At 42.0% G+C, this 15382-nt stretch overlaps 1 protein-coding gene across 1 annotated transcript in view; it reads left to right on the plus strand.

The window, feature by feature from the left end:
• Positions 1-15382, plus strand: part of DMRT1 (doublesex and mab-3 related transcription factor 1) — a 317866-nt gene that overhangs the window by 114740 nt on the left and 187744 nt on the right. The window contains exon 4 of the mRNA XM_073554127.1: positions 11018-11301. Coding sequence (XP_073410228.1) covers positions 11018-11301 — 284 coding nt within the window. The remainder of the gene's footprint in view (positions 1-11017; positions 11302-15382) is intronic.

Below are 15382 nucleotides of genomic sequence, written 5' to 3' on the forward strand. Positions count from 1 at the left end.
ATAATGACTAAGCCAATTTTTACAGTTCTGACCACTGTCACTTTATGAGGTTATAGCTCTAGAATGTTTCAACGTATCCCACTGATTCTGAGATTGTTTTTTCGTGACATACTGTATCGTACTTCATGTTAGTGATAACATTTCTTCTATATAACTTGCGTTTATTTATGAAAAAAACGGAAATTTGGCAAAACTTTTGAAAATGAAACATGAAAAATTTCCTATTATTGCCGGGTGCCAGCCAGCAGATCTCGGCGGGCGCACTGTGCATGCGCCTACCATTTTCATCCCGGAAGAAGACACCGGGGGAATTCACTGGGGGATGTAGGGACTGCGGAGGTACCGGGGGGGATCGATAGATCTGCCTAGGGGTCTCCACTCCTCTCTTCCCTAGTTTTGGGTTCCCTTCCCCTTATCCCTTCGTGTTGCACTTAGTCTTTCGTGCACTGTGCGTGACAGGCACTTAAAGGGAATCTGTCACCCCTTTTTTGAGATATCATATAATGATATCATTCAATTGTGTGTCACATAAGGATTCTCTTAGTACTTTTGCTTCCCCCTGACCCAGCACCTTTCATGCATAAATACCTTTTTTATATCGGTTCAGATGTATGTAAACTGCCGCGGTCCGGTCCGCTGGGAGGGGCTTATTCACCTGCTCCCTCCTCCCTGTCTTGCTCTACGCATTTCTTCTTGTGTAGAGCAAGACAGTTTACATACATCTGAATCGATATAAAAAAAGGTAATTATGCATGAAAGGTGCGGGGTCAGGGGGAAGCAAAAGTACTAATAGAATCCTTATGTGACACACAATTGAATGATATTATATGATATCTCATAAAAGGCGTGACAGATTCCCTTTAATGAATTTGGCGCATCTTTTCAGTGACGTTCGTCTCACCACAAATGCTGCTCAAGTCAGGAACTCGAGTAGCATTTCTGACATAAGAAACATTGGTACTTTTGCAGAAATTAATGGGTACCCATCCTGGCTACTCCTCAGATTCAACTATTTTGGCAGAGCTGCTTCAAACTGGTTTAAAAACATCAAAAGTCATTACATTTTTACGTACTTTGCGTTGCACTAAAACTAATTTGCTTCTTTTGAAAACATTTTACACCAGTATTCTCTCATGAAAGCTTTGATGAATTGGAGTTTCCCCTCTCCTCTATATATAATCCTATCAGTTCCAACTGCCATCTCGTATCTCAGTAATGTAAAAATCTGTCTTCACTGAAAACAGATTTTACACATAAATTGAGAATTTTGACAGTAAAAGATCAGTCCAGGAAGAGAAAGAAGCAGATTTATCTGATAAGATATATTACAAAGTTGGTTATTTTCATGTGTACTATTGATTTATTAATAGTGTTGAGCATTCCGATACCGCAAGTATCGGGTATCGGCCGATACTTGCTGTATCGGAATTCCGATACCGACTTCCGATATTTTTTCAATATCGGAATTCGGCATCGGAATCGGAAGTTCAGTTGATTGACGGCCTGACGTCATCATGATGCGCGGTGTGTGCGCATCATGATGCGCCGTCATTTCGGGCCTTCCGGGGGTCTCTGCCGGCCTGCCGGGGGGCTGTGCCGGCCTGCCGGGGGGCTGTGTGGACTGCCCGGGGTCTCTGCCGGCCTGCCGGGGGGCTGTGCCGGCCTGCCGGTGGTCTGTGCACCCTGTGGGGGTCTGTACCGGCCTGCCGGGGGGCTGTGCCGGCCTGCCGGGGGGCTGTGCTGATGTCCGGGGGTCTGTGCAAGCATCGTCCGATGGGACTACAAGTCCCATCGGGCGATGCCTGCTACCATGACAGTGATTGACACATTAGCCAATGATGGGACAGTAGTAGTCCCATCATCCGGCTAATGTGTTAAATGTTAAAAAAAAAAAAAAATACTACATACATACTACATGCATGCTACATACATACTACATGATACATACTACATATATACTACATACATACTACATACATGCTACATACTACATACATACTACATGCATGCTACATACATACTACATATATACTACATACATACTACATACATGCTACATACATACTGCATGCTACATACATACTACATACATACATGCATGCTACATATATACTACATGCATGCTACATACATACTACATACATACTACATATATACTACATACATACTACATATATACTACATACATACTACATATATACTACATACATACTACATGCATGCTACATACATACTACATATATACTACATACATACTACATACATGCTACATACATACTGCATGCTACATACATACTACATACATACTACATGCATGCTACATATATACTACATGCATGCTACATACATACTACATGCTACATACATACTACATATATACTACATACATGCTACATACATACTACATACATACTACATACATACTACATGCATGCTACATACATACTACATACATACTACATGCATGCTACATGCATGCTACATACATACCACATACATACTACATACATGCTACATATATACTACATGCATGCTACATACATACTACATACATACCACATATATACTACATACATACAATACATACATAGACATACAGTACATATAACATAGAGTAACATACTTACCAATACTTGTCACATTGTTCCCCGAAGCCATTGTCTTTCCGGAATAAATATTAACATAACAAACCACAAAAATACTCACCCACGATCCGAAGCAGTCCACGAGTGTGTCCCACGACGATCTTGGGTAGAGAACTGCAGCATCAGATGATGCTGCCGTTCTCTACGGGCTGCAGGAATCCAATGACGGAAGGTAGGTATCCTTCCGCACTGTATTCCTCCGCCACTTAAAAAAAAAAAAGTCCCTAGTCTCACTTTATGCCATTGCTGTGTGGGAATTTCACACACAGCAATGGCATAAAGTGAGACTAGGGACTTTTTTTTTTTTTAAGTGGCGGAGGAATACAGTGCGGAAGGATACCTACCTTCCGTCATTGGATTCCTGCAGCCCGTAGAGAACGGCAGCATCATCTGATGCTGCCGTTCTCTACCCAAGATCGTCGTGGGACACACTCGTGGACTGCTTCGGATCGTGGGTGAGTATTTTTGTGGTTTGTTATGTTAATATTTATTCCGGAAAGACAATGGCTTCGGGGAACAATGTGACAAGTATTGGTAAGTATGTTACTCTATGTTATATGTACTGTATGTCTATGTATGTATTGTATGAATGTATTGTATGTATGTAGTATATATGTGGTATGTATGTAGCATGTAGTATGTATGTAGTATGTATGTAGCATGCATGTAGCATGCAGTATGTATGTAGCATGCATGTAGTATATATGTAGTATGTATGTAGCATGTAGTATGTATGTAGCATGCATGTAGTATATATGTAGTATGTATGTAGCATGTAGTATATATGTAGCATGCATGTAGTATATATGTGTTATGTATGTGGTATGTATGTAGCATGCATGTAGCATGCATGTAGTATGTATGTAGTATGTATGTAGCATGTAGTATGTATGTAGTATGTATGTAGCATGCATGTAGCATGCAGTATGTATGTAGCATGCATGTAGTATATATGTAGTATGTATGTAGCATGTAGTATATATGTAGTATGTAGCATGTAGTATGTATGTAGCATGCATGTAGTATATATGTGTTATGTATGTAGCATGTAGCATGTAGCATGCATGTAGTATGTATGTAGTATATATGTGGTATGTATGTAGCATGCAGTATGTATGTAGCATGCATGTAGTATATATGTAGTATGTATGTTGCATGTAGTATGAATGTAGCATGTATGTAGTATGTAGTATGAATGTAGCATGTATGTAGTATGCATGTTGTATGTATGTAGCATGTAATTTTTTTTTTTTTTTTTACATTTAACACATTAGCCGGATGATGGGACTACTACTGTCCCATCATTGGCTAATGTGTCAATCACTGTCATGGTAGCAGGCATCGCCCGATGGGACTTGTAGTCCCATCGGACGATGCCTGCACAGACCCCCGGAGCCTGCACAGACCACTGGCAGGCCGGCACAGCCCCCCGGCAGGCCGGCACAGCCCCCCGGCAGGCCGGCACAGCCCCCCGGAGCCTGCACAGCCCCCCGGCAGGCCGGCACAGCCCCCCGGCAGGCCGGCACAGCCCCCCGGAGCCTGCACAGACCACCGGCAGGCCGGCACAGACCACCGGAGCCTGCACAGACCCCCTGGCAGGCCGGCACAGCCCCCCGAAAGGCCCGTACAGACCCCAGAGAGGCTGTACAAGGGCAGGAAAGGGTTTTTCTTATTCCGATACCGGAAGTCCCATAGACTTGAATGGGACTTCCGGTATCGGAATCGGCGATACCGATACTTTTTTTAAAGATCGGCCGATACCATCCGATACGATACTTTGAAGTATCGGACGGTATCGCTCAACTCTATTTATTAAATAAAAATTAAAACGATAGTTATGCTTGTTTCTCCATTTCCTGATTTTTGAGATAATGTAATAAATGAAGCCAATGTCAGATCTACAATGCTCAGTTTTTTTGTTTTTTTTTACCAGGTTTCATTGGATTGGTGATCAGTACACAGACACTATGAACAATCTATACATTTTTTTAACCTTTAAACGCTAGTAGAATGGAAATCTAGGTATAAAAACATGAATGAAAGTGAGAAAAATCAGACTCCATAAAAACTAGCGGCTTTTACAACTTTAAATCTCAAAGTACAAGTAGTTCTTATAAAAAAAAAACAACAGAGCACCCCCCTCGTATCAGTATCTTCAACTCATTGGCGTAAACATCCCTCCAAATTCTCTGAAAAGGGGGGAGATGGTAGAGAAAGTTCTTAAAGGGAACCTGTCACCCCTCCGGGCGTTTTTACCTAAAAGAGCCACCTTCAGCAGCACTAAGGCTGCATTGTGTGATGGTGGCTCTTCCGTTTCTGACCCCCAATGATGCCGAAATACTAACTTTTATAAATAGGTCCTCATACCTGCATTCTGTCCCATAGGTGTGGAGTCTCCCCCTGAAGCAGCCGCCTTCCTGCCATCAATCATGTCTCTGTAGCGTCTATGACCCACCTCCCATAGCCGTCCATCATGCCCCTGGTCTGCCGTCTGTGCCCCGCCTCCCATAGCCGTCCATCATGCCCCTGCCCCGCCTCCTTCTGTCTCCTATGCCAGCGCCTGCTCTGTGAAAACAGTTGTCGGCCATGCGCAGTGCGCGCTGCTCGTGAACTGACATCAGGCGATCATGCCTGCGTGTTGTGGAGGCCCAATATCCTGCCCCGCAGTGTGAATACATCATAGCACACACACTGCGGGGCAGGATCTGGGGCCTCCACAACACGCAGGTGTGATCGTCTGATGTCAGTTCACGGGCAGCGTGCACTGCGCATGCCTGAGAACTGTTTTCACAGAGCAGGCGCCGACATAGGAGACAGAAGGAGGCGGGGAACAGACGGCAGAGCAGGGGCATGATGGACGGCTATGGGAGGCGGGGCATAGACTGCAGAGCAGGGCAATGAAGGACGGCTATGGGAGGCGGGGCACAGACGGCAGCACAGGGGCATGATGGACGGCTATGGGAGGCGGGGCACAGACGGCAGACCAGGGGCATGATGGATGGCTATGGGAGGCGGGGCACAGACGGCAGCACAGGGACATGATGGACGGCTATGGGAGGCGGGGCCCAGGTGCTACAGAGACATGATTGATGACGGGGAGGCAGTTGCTTCAGGGGGAGACTCCATACCTATGGGACAGAATGCCGGTATGAGGACCTATTTATAAAAGTTAATATTTCGGCGTTACTGGTGGTCAGAAACGGAATAGCCACCTTAACAGAATGCAGCCTTAGTGCTACTGAAGGTGGATCTTTTAGTTAAAAACACCCGGGGGGGGAGGGTGACATGTTCCCTTTAAAAATGAAAAAATAAAGATAATGCTGCTGCCCTGGGGAGTGAAGTGGTTGACAAATTTAACCGCTTTTTTAAAGCGAACCTGTCAGCGGTTTTGGCCGATATAAGATGCGGCCACTGCCTTTCATGGCTTATCTACAGCATTCTATACAGCATACAGTGACTGGAGATAATCCTCCCGCATTGTATCACTCCGCCGCCGTGAGTTCACCGGAGATCATGCTGTCACTTGCCTCACCACTGCATGAGAAAAATCTCATGCAGGGGTAGTGCCGTAAAGTGAGAGCACGAACTCTGATGTACTGCAGGAGCGATTATCTTCTGTCAGTGTATCGGAGGCCGGGTAAGGCAGTCACATCTCCCGATGTGACTGTTCTACACGGGAGATCGTCGTGGGACACTCGTTATTACATTGGAAGAGGTAGTATTTTTTTGGGCAGGAGACCGAGGGCTTCACATGGATTAGGAATAATAATAACAATGGCATACTGTGTTGTGTTTTATTCCATTAACATACTTTATTGTGGCTGTGTCTTTATTTAACATGTAACAACTATAGGATTAGTAATGGATAGGTGTCTTATTGACACCTCTCCTTTACTAAACTGTGGTGTTGATGTCACCAAATAATGCAAAGGTGATATGAACCCCCCAACTATTACACCACTTGCCACCTCTACAGGGCAAGAGGGATGAGCAAGGCTAAGTGCCGGAATTGGCGCATCTTAGAGATGCGCCTTTTCTGAGGTGGCTGAGAGCTGATGTTTTTAGCCGGGGGCAATATCCATGGCCCCTTCCTAGGCTATTAATATCAGCCCGCAGCTGTCTGCATAGTCTTTGCTGGTTATTATTTATAGGGGGACCCCACGTCATTTTTGGGGGGCTCCCCTATTTTAATAGCCAGTAAAGTCTAAGTATACAGCTAAGGGCTGATATTAATAGCCTGGGAAGATCCATGGGTATTACCCCCTTCCCAGGCTCTAAACATCTGTCCCAGTCGCTGGCTTTCCCTCAGCTGGTTAAGAAAATTACATGGGAGCCCATGCAATTTTTTTTCCATTTTTTTTTAATTAAACGGATTGCGTTTCACACAGATTTTGTGTGTATGTGTTTTTATTTAACTCTTTATGTACCATTTTATTATGTTCATTACTAAACATCGGGCTTGGTATTATCTATCTATATTTAATATTAACTTATATTTGTTTTTGTGTTTAAACATATGTGAACATGGTATGTAATGTTATGGTCTTCAATGGAGTATGTAAAAGAAGAGTTTGGACAAGGAAATGACATCACATTTTTTTGTTGTTAAATAATATATCTTTATTTAGCTTTCAAAAGCGCATACAAATCCGCATGAAAAAAACGCATCAAATCCGCATGGATTTTCAGCTGATTTTTCTGCCAAGAGAGGAAGAATCTGTGCAGAAAATTCCACAAGCAATACAGTGCCTTGCGAAAGTATTTGGCCCCCTGGATCTTTTCAAACTTTACCACATAACATGCTTCAAATATAAAGATACCAAATGTAAATTTTTGGTGAAGAATCAACAACAAATGGAACACAATTGTGAAGTTGATCGAAATTTATTGGGTATTTTAAATTTTTGTGGAAATGGAAAAACTGAAAAGTAGGGCGTGCAATATTATTCAGCCCCTTTACTTTCAGTGCAGCAAACTCTCTCCAGAAGTGGATCTCTGAATGAACCAATGTTGTCCTAAATGACTAATGATGATAAATATAATCCACCTGTGTGTAATCAAGTCTCCGTATAAATGCACCTGCTCTGTCATAGTCTCAGGGTTCTATTTGAAGCACAGAGCATCATGAAGACCAAGGAACACAACAGGGAGGTCCACGATACTGTTGTGGAGACGTTTAAAGCCGGATTTGGATACAAAATGATTTCCCAAACTTTAAACATCCCAAGGAGCACTGTGCAAGTGATCATATTGACATGGAAGGAGTATCATACCACTGCAAATCTACCAAGACTGTCCCGCTAAACTTTCATCTCAAACAAGGAGAAGACTGATCAGAGATGCAGCCAAGAGGCCCATGATCACTCTGGATGAACTGCAGAGATCTACAGCTGAGATGGGACAGTCTGTCCATAGGACAACAATCAGTTGTACACTGCACAAATCTGGCCTTTGTGGAAGAGTGGCAAGAAGAAAGCCATTTCTCAAAGATATCCATAAAAAGTGTTGTTTAAAGTTTGCATCAAGCCACCTGGGAGACACACCAAACATGTGGAAGAAGGTCCTCTGGTCAGATGAAGCCAAAATCGAACTTTTTGGCAACAATGCCAAACGAAATGTTTGGCGTAAAGGCAACACAGCTCATCACCCTGAACACACCATCCCCACTATCAAACATGGTGGTGGCAGCATCATGGTTTGGGCCTGCTTTTCTTCAGCAGGGACAGGGAAGAAGGTGAAAATTGATGGGAAGATGGATAGAGCCAAATACAGGACCATTCTTGAAGAAAACCTGTTGGAGTCTGCAAAAGACCTGAAACTGGGACGGAGATTTGTCTTCCAACAAAACAATGATCCCAAACATAAAGCAAAATCTACAATGGAATGGTTCACAAATAAACATATCCAGGTGTTAGAATGGCCAAGTCAAAGTCCAGAAAAGAATCCTGAATCCAATCGAGAATCTGTGGAAAGAGCTGAAAACTGCTGTTCACAAACGATCTCCATCAAGCCACACTGAGCTCCAGCTGTTTGCCAAGGAAGAATGGGCAAGAATCTCAGTCTCTCGATGTACAAATTAACAGAGACATACCCCAAGCGACTTGCAGCTGTAATCACAGCAAAAGGTGGCGCAACAAAGTATTAAGTTAAAGGGGCTGAATAATATTGCACACCCCACTTTTTGAATTTCCACAAAAATTTAAAATAACCAATATATTTCGTTCAACTTCACAATTGTGTCCAACTTGTTGTTGATTCTTCACCAAAAGTTTACATTTGGTATGTTTGAAGCATGATATGTGGGAAAAGGTTGAAAAGTTCCAGGGGGCCGTATACTTTCGCAAGGCACTGTAAATGCGAAAAATGAGGTGACAGATTACCTTTAAAAACATTCAATTTAGATTATACTACTCAAAATCTTGAAAAAAATTTGAAAAAGTTTTTTTTTTTACTTACAGTAATAGATGAAAATGAAGGTTCTTAGCGCAAAATTGGCCAATTCATGTATGCCCATCAACCACGGCAAGGTTACCTACTTCTGATGAGTCCCTACTCTACAGTATAAGCCACTTCTGGGCCACCAGACCGGAGATAATACTCGCGTAGTGTAGTTCATCGGAGTTTGTGCTCTCACTTTACGGCACTACCGCTGCGTGAGAATTTTCTCACACTGTGGTGCCGCAAGTGACAGCATGAACTCCGGTGACCTCTAGGCGGCGGAGTGATTCACTGCGGGAGGATCACCTTTGGTCACTGTCACCGGGCCCTGTAGAATAGTCACATCTCCTGATGTGACAGCTCTACACGGGAGATCGTCGTGGGACACTCGTTAAATGGATTACATTGGAACAGGGAGTATACTGTTGGTTTATTATTTTATTTTTTTTGCAGGCGATCGAGGGCGTCGGGCATTAGCTGTTTTGTGAGTATGTGTACTGTATGTGTTTATGTGGTTTTTTTTGGTGTTTTTTTTTTACTATTCAACACAGTAGCCGGATGATGGGACTACTACTATCCCATCATCGGCTAATGTTGTCACTGTTCTATGTGACAGTAGACATAGCCGGATGGGACTAGTAGTCCCATCAGACTATGCCTGCCTACAGACAGACCCACACACTCACAAACCCGCAGACACACGCACACAGATACACACAGACACCCGCAGACATTCATACATCTTCTCCGCACACACATAGTCTCCGCCCACACATAGTCTCCGCCCACACACTCTTCCTCCTCCCTATCTGCAGCGGTTTTTGCACGCAACTCCGCAGCAAAACTGCAAATCAAGAATTGACATGCTGCGGAAAATAAAATGCTGCAAATCCGCGTGGATTTTTCTGAAGCATGTGCAAAGCAATTCTGGATTCCCATTGATTAACATTGGCTGTGCACTATACAGCGGATTTGATGCAATTCCGCGCATCCAAAAATGCTGTGGATCCACATCAAAATCCGCAACGTGTGCACATAGCCTAAATGTTCATTTTCTCCTTCCACGTTGCTTCAGCTCCTGTGAAGCACCTGAAGGGTTAATAATCTTCTTGAATGTGGTTTTTAGCACCTCGAGGGGTGCAGCTTAGAATGGTGTCACTTTTATATATTTTATGTCATATAGACCCCTCAAAGTGACTTCAAATGTGATGTGGTCCCTAAAAAATGGTTTTGTAAAATTTGTTGAAAAAATGAGAAATTGCTGGTCATATTTTCACCCTTATAACTTCTTAACAAAAAAAAATTTTGCCTTCAAAATTGTGCTGATGTAAAGTAGACATGTGGGAAATGTTATTTAATAAGTATTTTGTGCAATATGACTCTGATTTAAGGGCACAAAAATTAAAAGTTTGAAAATTGCGAACTTTTTCGCCAAATTTCTGTTGTTTTTTTTTCACAAATAATCGCAAGTCATAGCGAAGAAATGTTACCACTAACATGAAGTACAATATGTCACGAGACAACCTTCTCAGAATCACCGGCATCCATGGAAGCGTTTCAGAGTTATTACCTCATAAAGGGACAGTGGTCAGAATTGTAAAAATTGGCCCGGTCATGAACGTGAAAACAGGCTTCATCTCAAAGGGGTTAAAAAGCAATATTACATGGCTTCACAATACCATTGGATAAAATGAGCAAGTGTATGAATAACTGATTCACGTTAAATCTTTCATTCAAATTTTGAGAAAAAAAAAGGACATTTCTATGTCATGCAGGGAAGGTTATCATTTCCATTAGGTTTTGACAGGTTAATGCTTCATGTAAACGGTTTTTACAGTAGGTATGTTACATGCTGTCAACATGTAATTGTTTTTATTGTTTTTTTTGTTTCAAATATTACAAATGTTTAAAGCATTTTTTCTTGTGTCTTCCAGAGAACAAGATTCTTGCTCAAGATATCCCTCCAGTTACCAGCAGAGGTCATGTGGACAGCACTTCTGATTGTGTTGTGGATCCTCCTTACTACAGTAGCTTCTATCAAACTCCACTCTATCCCTATTACAACAATCTGTACAATTATACACCCTACCAAATGGCTGTGACTGCTGATTCCACAAGTGCTGGTGATTTGGGTGTCATAGGTGGAGCGCCAATAAAAAACACTTTTAGAAGCATTCCTACTGCTTATGTCCAGGCTCAATCAGGAAATCAATGGCAGGTAAAGGATAGTAAATCCCCCAAACATTCTGTTGTACAAATTTTATTTTTCTTCTCATTTTAAAATTAAAATTTTAAAATGGTATCTTTAAAACCCTCCTGAGCTGCAAAATAGGAAAATATCAGTTGTGGGTTAGTACAGGATCAGAATCATAAAACTTGAAGGCGTTGGGGATAAATTTTCCCTTGTAAATATGAATTGCTTTGGAAGAGCATATAAGCAAAGAAAGGATACACATGTCTAAATGTAAAAGATACCTTTTTAATATTACATCACCACTAAAAAGAAGCACATAATGGTAATAGACATTTTAAAAGTCTCACTGAAAATGGGACTATGTAGAGTATGTAACACACATGGTGGGGTAGTGCTATCCTGTGGTCATTTGGGAAGACTACTTGCAAATGAGCTTATATTTTAATTACATTGCTTATTTGTGTCCTGTGAAAAGAAACTTTTGTGGCAGCAGTTACATTATTAAAGGGAATTTGTCAGGCTTTTCATGCTGCCCATATCGTGGGCAGCATGAATCGCAGCCTCACTGTACGACCGCAGCCAGGCATATTATACATAAATATATTTTGAAGAGTCGGCCAGGGACCATAGCTGCAGTCAAGACTAGTCTAGCACTGCCCGCAGTCGGCGTGTCCCAGTGTTGCGGCAGGTGATTGATAGGTCTCTCTTTTGCGTGTACATAGGGAGAGACCTGTCACCTACGTGCTGTGGAGCAGAACTAGTCTTGTCCCACCCTATGATCCCCTTCTGGATCTTTAAAGTATATTTTATCTGAAACGCTGCCAGCTCTTCAGAGAATAATACACCTGGTTGCAGTTGAGCAGCCAGGCTTCTATTCTTGCATGGGTCGGTTCACTTTAAGGGCACATACCCCTTTGTGAGAAAAAAAGATCCCATTTCCAGGACGAAAAAACGGACGACTGATATGCGAGTGTAATGCCATTTCCGTGCGATTTTTCCACAGAACATCCATATGACATGCACATGCATTCCGTATGCAATGCGATTTTAACATGAGGTTTTACATACAGCAGTTCTCTCTATGTTAAATCTCATGTTAAAATAGCATTGTAAAAAAAAATGTACACATCGTTTTAAAACAAAATAATCTTCAAAACATATATAGATAGATATATAGATATCGTAAAAGCAGGCAGATGCCGCATACAGTAAAGAATAGAATAGGTTAGAATAGACAAGATATATACACATAGTGTATATATATATATATATATATATATATATATATATATATATTTATTTATATATATACACACAGTATATGTCATACACACATATATATATATATTTGAGAGAGATAGATAGCAGAATAGCCGTTAATTCATTTGTCAGCTTCTGTAAAATCATTACAGAACCCAACAGGGTATGAGACATGGTTTACATATAGTAAACCATTGCATATCTGGGAGATTTATATATGTTAGTGACTACTAATTTTATTAGTGTGTCTGTGTAAATTTTTGGATCTGTAGGTGTTAAATGAAAGAATATAATCACAGAAAAAAATTGCATAGGCTCCCGCGCATGGGAGTTGTCAATAAGACACCTATCCATTATTAATCCAATAATATGAAAGGGTTAAAACACACATTAAGAATAAAGTCTTTAAATAAATAAACCAATGAGGAATGAATGAAAACCTGTCTGCGCAGCCTCCCCGCCTGATCGGACATGAACTCTGTAGTGTCGGAAAGTTTCTGAACATTTTCCCACACTGCCGAGTTCACCTCAGGTCAGGCAGAGCCTCTGGGCATCCTCAGTGATGTCAGCGGTAGTCACTGAGGCTGTGCAGACTCCCCGCATGAACCGCGGTGAACTCTGCAGCGTGGGAAAATGTTCAGAAACTTTCCCACGCTACTCAGATCAGCTTTTTATTTGTTCTGCAGTGGTTTACAGCTGGGGCGATAGCATTTGCACCGCTCCCGGTTGTAAACTATTTAACCCCTTGAGATGGATTGCAGCGTGGGACATGACTGTACGGCGGATAGGTATGGGATATAGTAGCTTCTTTATTTTCGATTTTTTACAGGAGAACAAGGGCTTCGCTTGGATTGGGAGTTTAATAAAGATGGCAAAAATTTGTGTTTAATTATTTCATTAAAAGACTTTATTAATGTCTGTTTTTTTAACCCTTTCATATTATTGGATTAATAATGGATAGGTGTCTTATTGACACTTCTCCATTACTAACCAGGCTTAATATCACCTTACAATAGCAAGGTGACATTAACCCCTTATGACTCCATATGCCACCCACTACAGGGAAATGGGAAGAGAGGCTAAGTGCTGGAATTGGCACACCTTACAGATGCGCCTTTTCTGGGGTGGCTGGGGCAGATGTTTTTTAGCCGGAGGGGGCAATAACCATGGATCCTCTCTAGGCAAATAATATCTGCCCTCAGTCACTGGCTTTCCCTCTCTGGCAGAGAAAATTGCGCGGGAGCCCACGCAATTTTTTTCCATGAATTCTTTAATTTAACACCTACAGCTCCAATATTTTACACACACATACACACTCACTAATAACATTATTAGTTAGGGACATATGTAAATCGAACTGATATGCAATGGTTTACTGTATGTAAACCATGTCTCATATCCTGTCGGCTTCTGCAATGATTTTACAAAAGCCGACAAATGAATTACCAGCTACTCTAACTATGTACCTTTCTATGTAATACAGTATATATATATGTATATATATATATATATGTGTGTCACTGACATATCTATCTCTCTCTCTCTCTCTCTATATATATATATATATACACACACACACCTATTCTATGTGTATACATGTATTCTATCTTTTGTATTATAACATGTCAGTGTGATTTTACTGTATAGCCTCCTATGAATTGCCGGCTTTTCAAAGGACACCGGTGCGTAAAAATCAGACAGCACTTGCAGGGTGCGAGTGCTGTACTTTTTTTTTCTCGCACCCATTGACTTGCATTGGCAAGTCTCGTCCGAGAATTGTAGCAATACGCAGCATGTTTCGATTTTTTTCTCAGTCCGATTTCGGTTGAGAAAAACTAGCAAATGAGATGTCACCTATTGAATAACATTGGTCCGAGTGCATTCCGATTTTTTATCGGATTGTAGTTGTCCGTATTTCTCGCAAGTGAGTATGAGCCCTAAAACTGGATGTAGTAGGGAACAAATGGTAGTGTCTATAAGTTATCTAGACATATTATATATGGTATTAAAAAGATATAATTAAATACTGTATGTTCACAGTTACTGCATACAACGCATCAGGTTTGATGACAGACCCCATAATAAGGCAGCAGGGTCAGTCAGATGATGACGATGTCCATCTTATGGAATGGGTATTATGTTGTGGTTTTTGTTGTGAAAAAAAACTATGTACACCTAACCTTAGGGTACCGTTACACTTAGCGATGCACCAGCGATCCCGACAACGATATGGATCACTGGTGCATCGCTAAGTGGTCGCTAGTGAGCTGCCACACAGATCTCACCAGCAACATCGCTGGGGTCGGGGGTCGCTACTTACCTGTCAGACGCGGCGATCCTGACGTCCTCCCGCCCGCGTCCACGCGTCGCTCGTCGGCGCCACAGGAAGCCCAGCAGGAACCTGACAACGAGAAATGATCCAGGACCTTCTCACGCGACCAGAGATAATCAGCGGAGGAGCCGGTCGGAGGTAAGTATCACATGTAGCGATATCGCTAGCAACATCGCTGCTACGTCACAAAATCGGTGACTTTACAGCGATATTGCTAGCGATATCGCATTGTGTAACGGGGGCTTTAGACACATTTCCACACACTGTGTCTAGCCCAGATTTACACCAATAATTTTACATTGTCAATTGGTGCATTTTATTTACATTCTCTCTCTTTAACGCTCATTCAGACATTCCTTTCTCACAAGTTCTAGCTGTGTGTTTCACAGATAATAACACGTACCTATGATAGTTTATGGGACAATTCACATAGCTGATTTTTTTGTGTGGATCATGTCGTCCTTACAAAGTCACAGAGGCATGTCCGATATTGATCTAAGGGTCTGTGCACAC

Source organism: Dendrobates tinctorius, unplaced genomic scaffold, assembly GCF_039654945.1.
Source record: "Dendrobates tinctorius isolate UK_male_01 unplaced genomic scaffold, ASM3965494v1 ptg000207l, whole genome shotgun sequence".
NCBI classification, from domain to species: Eukaryota; Metazoa; Chordata; class Amphibia; order Anura; family Dendrobatidae; genus Dendrobates; species Dendrobates tinctorius.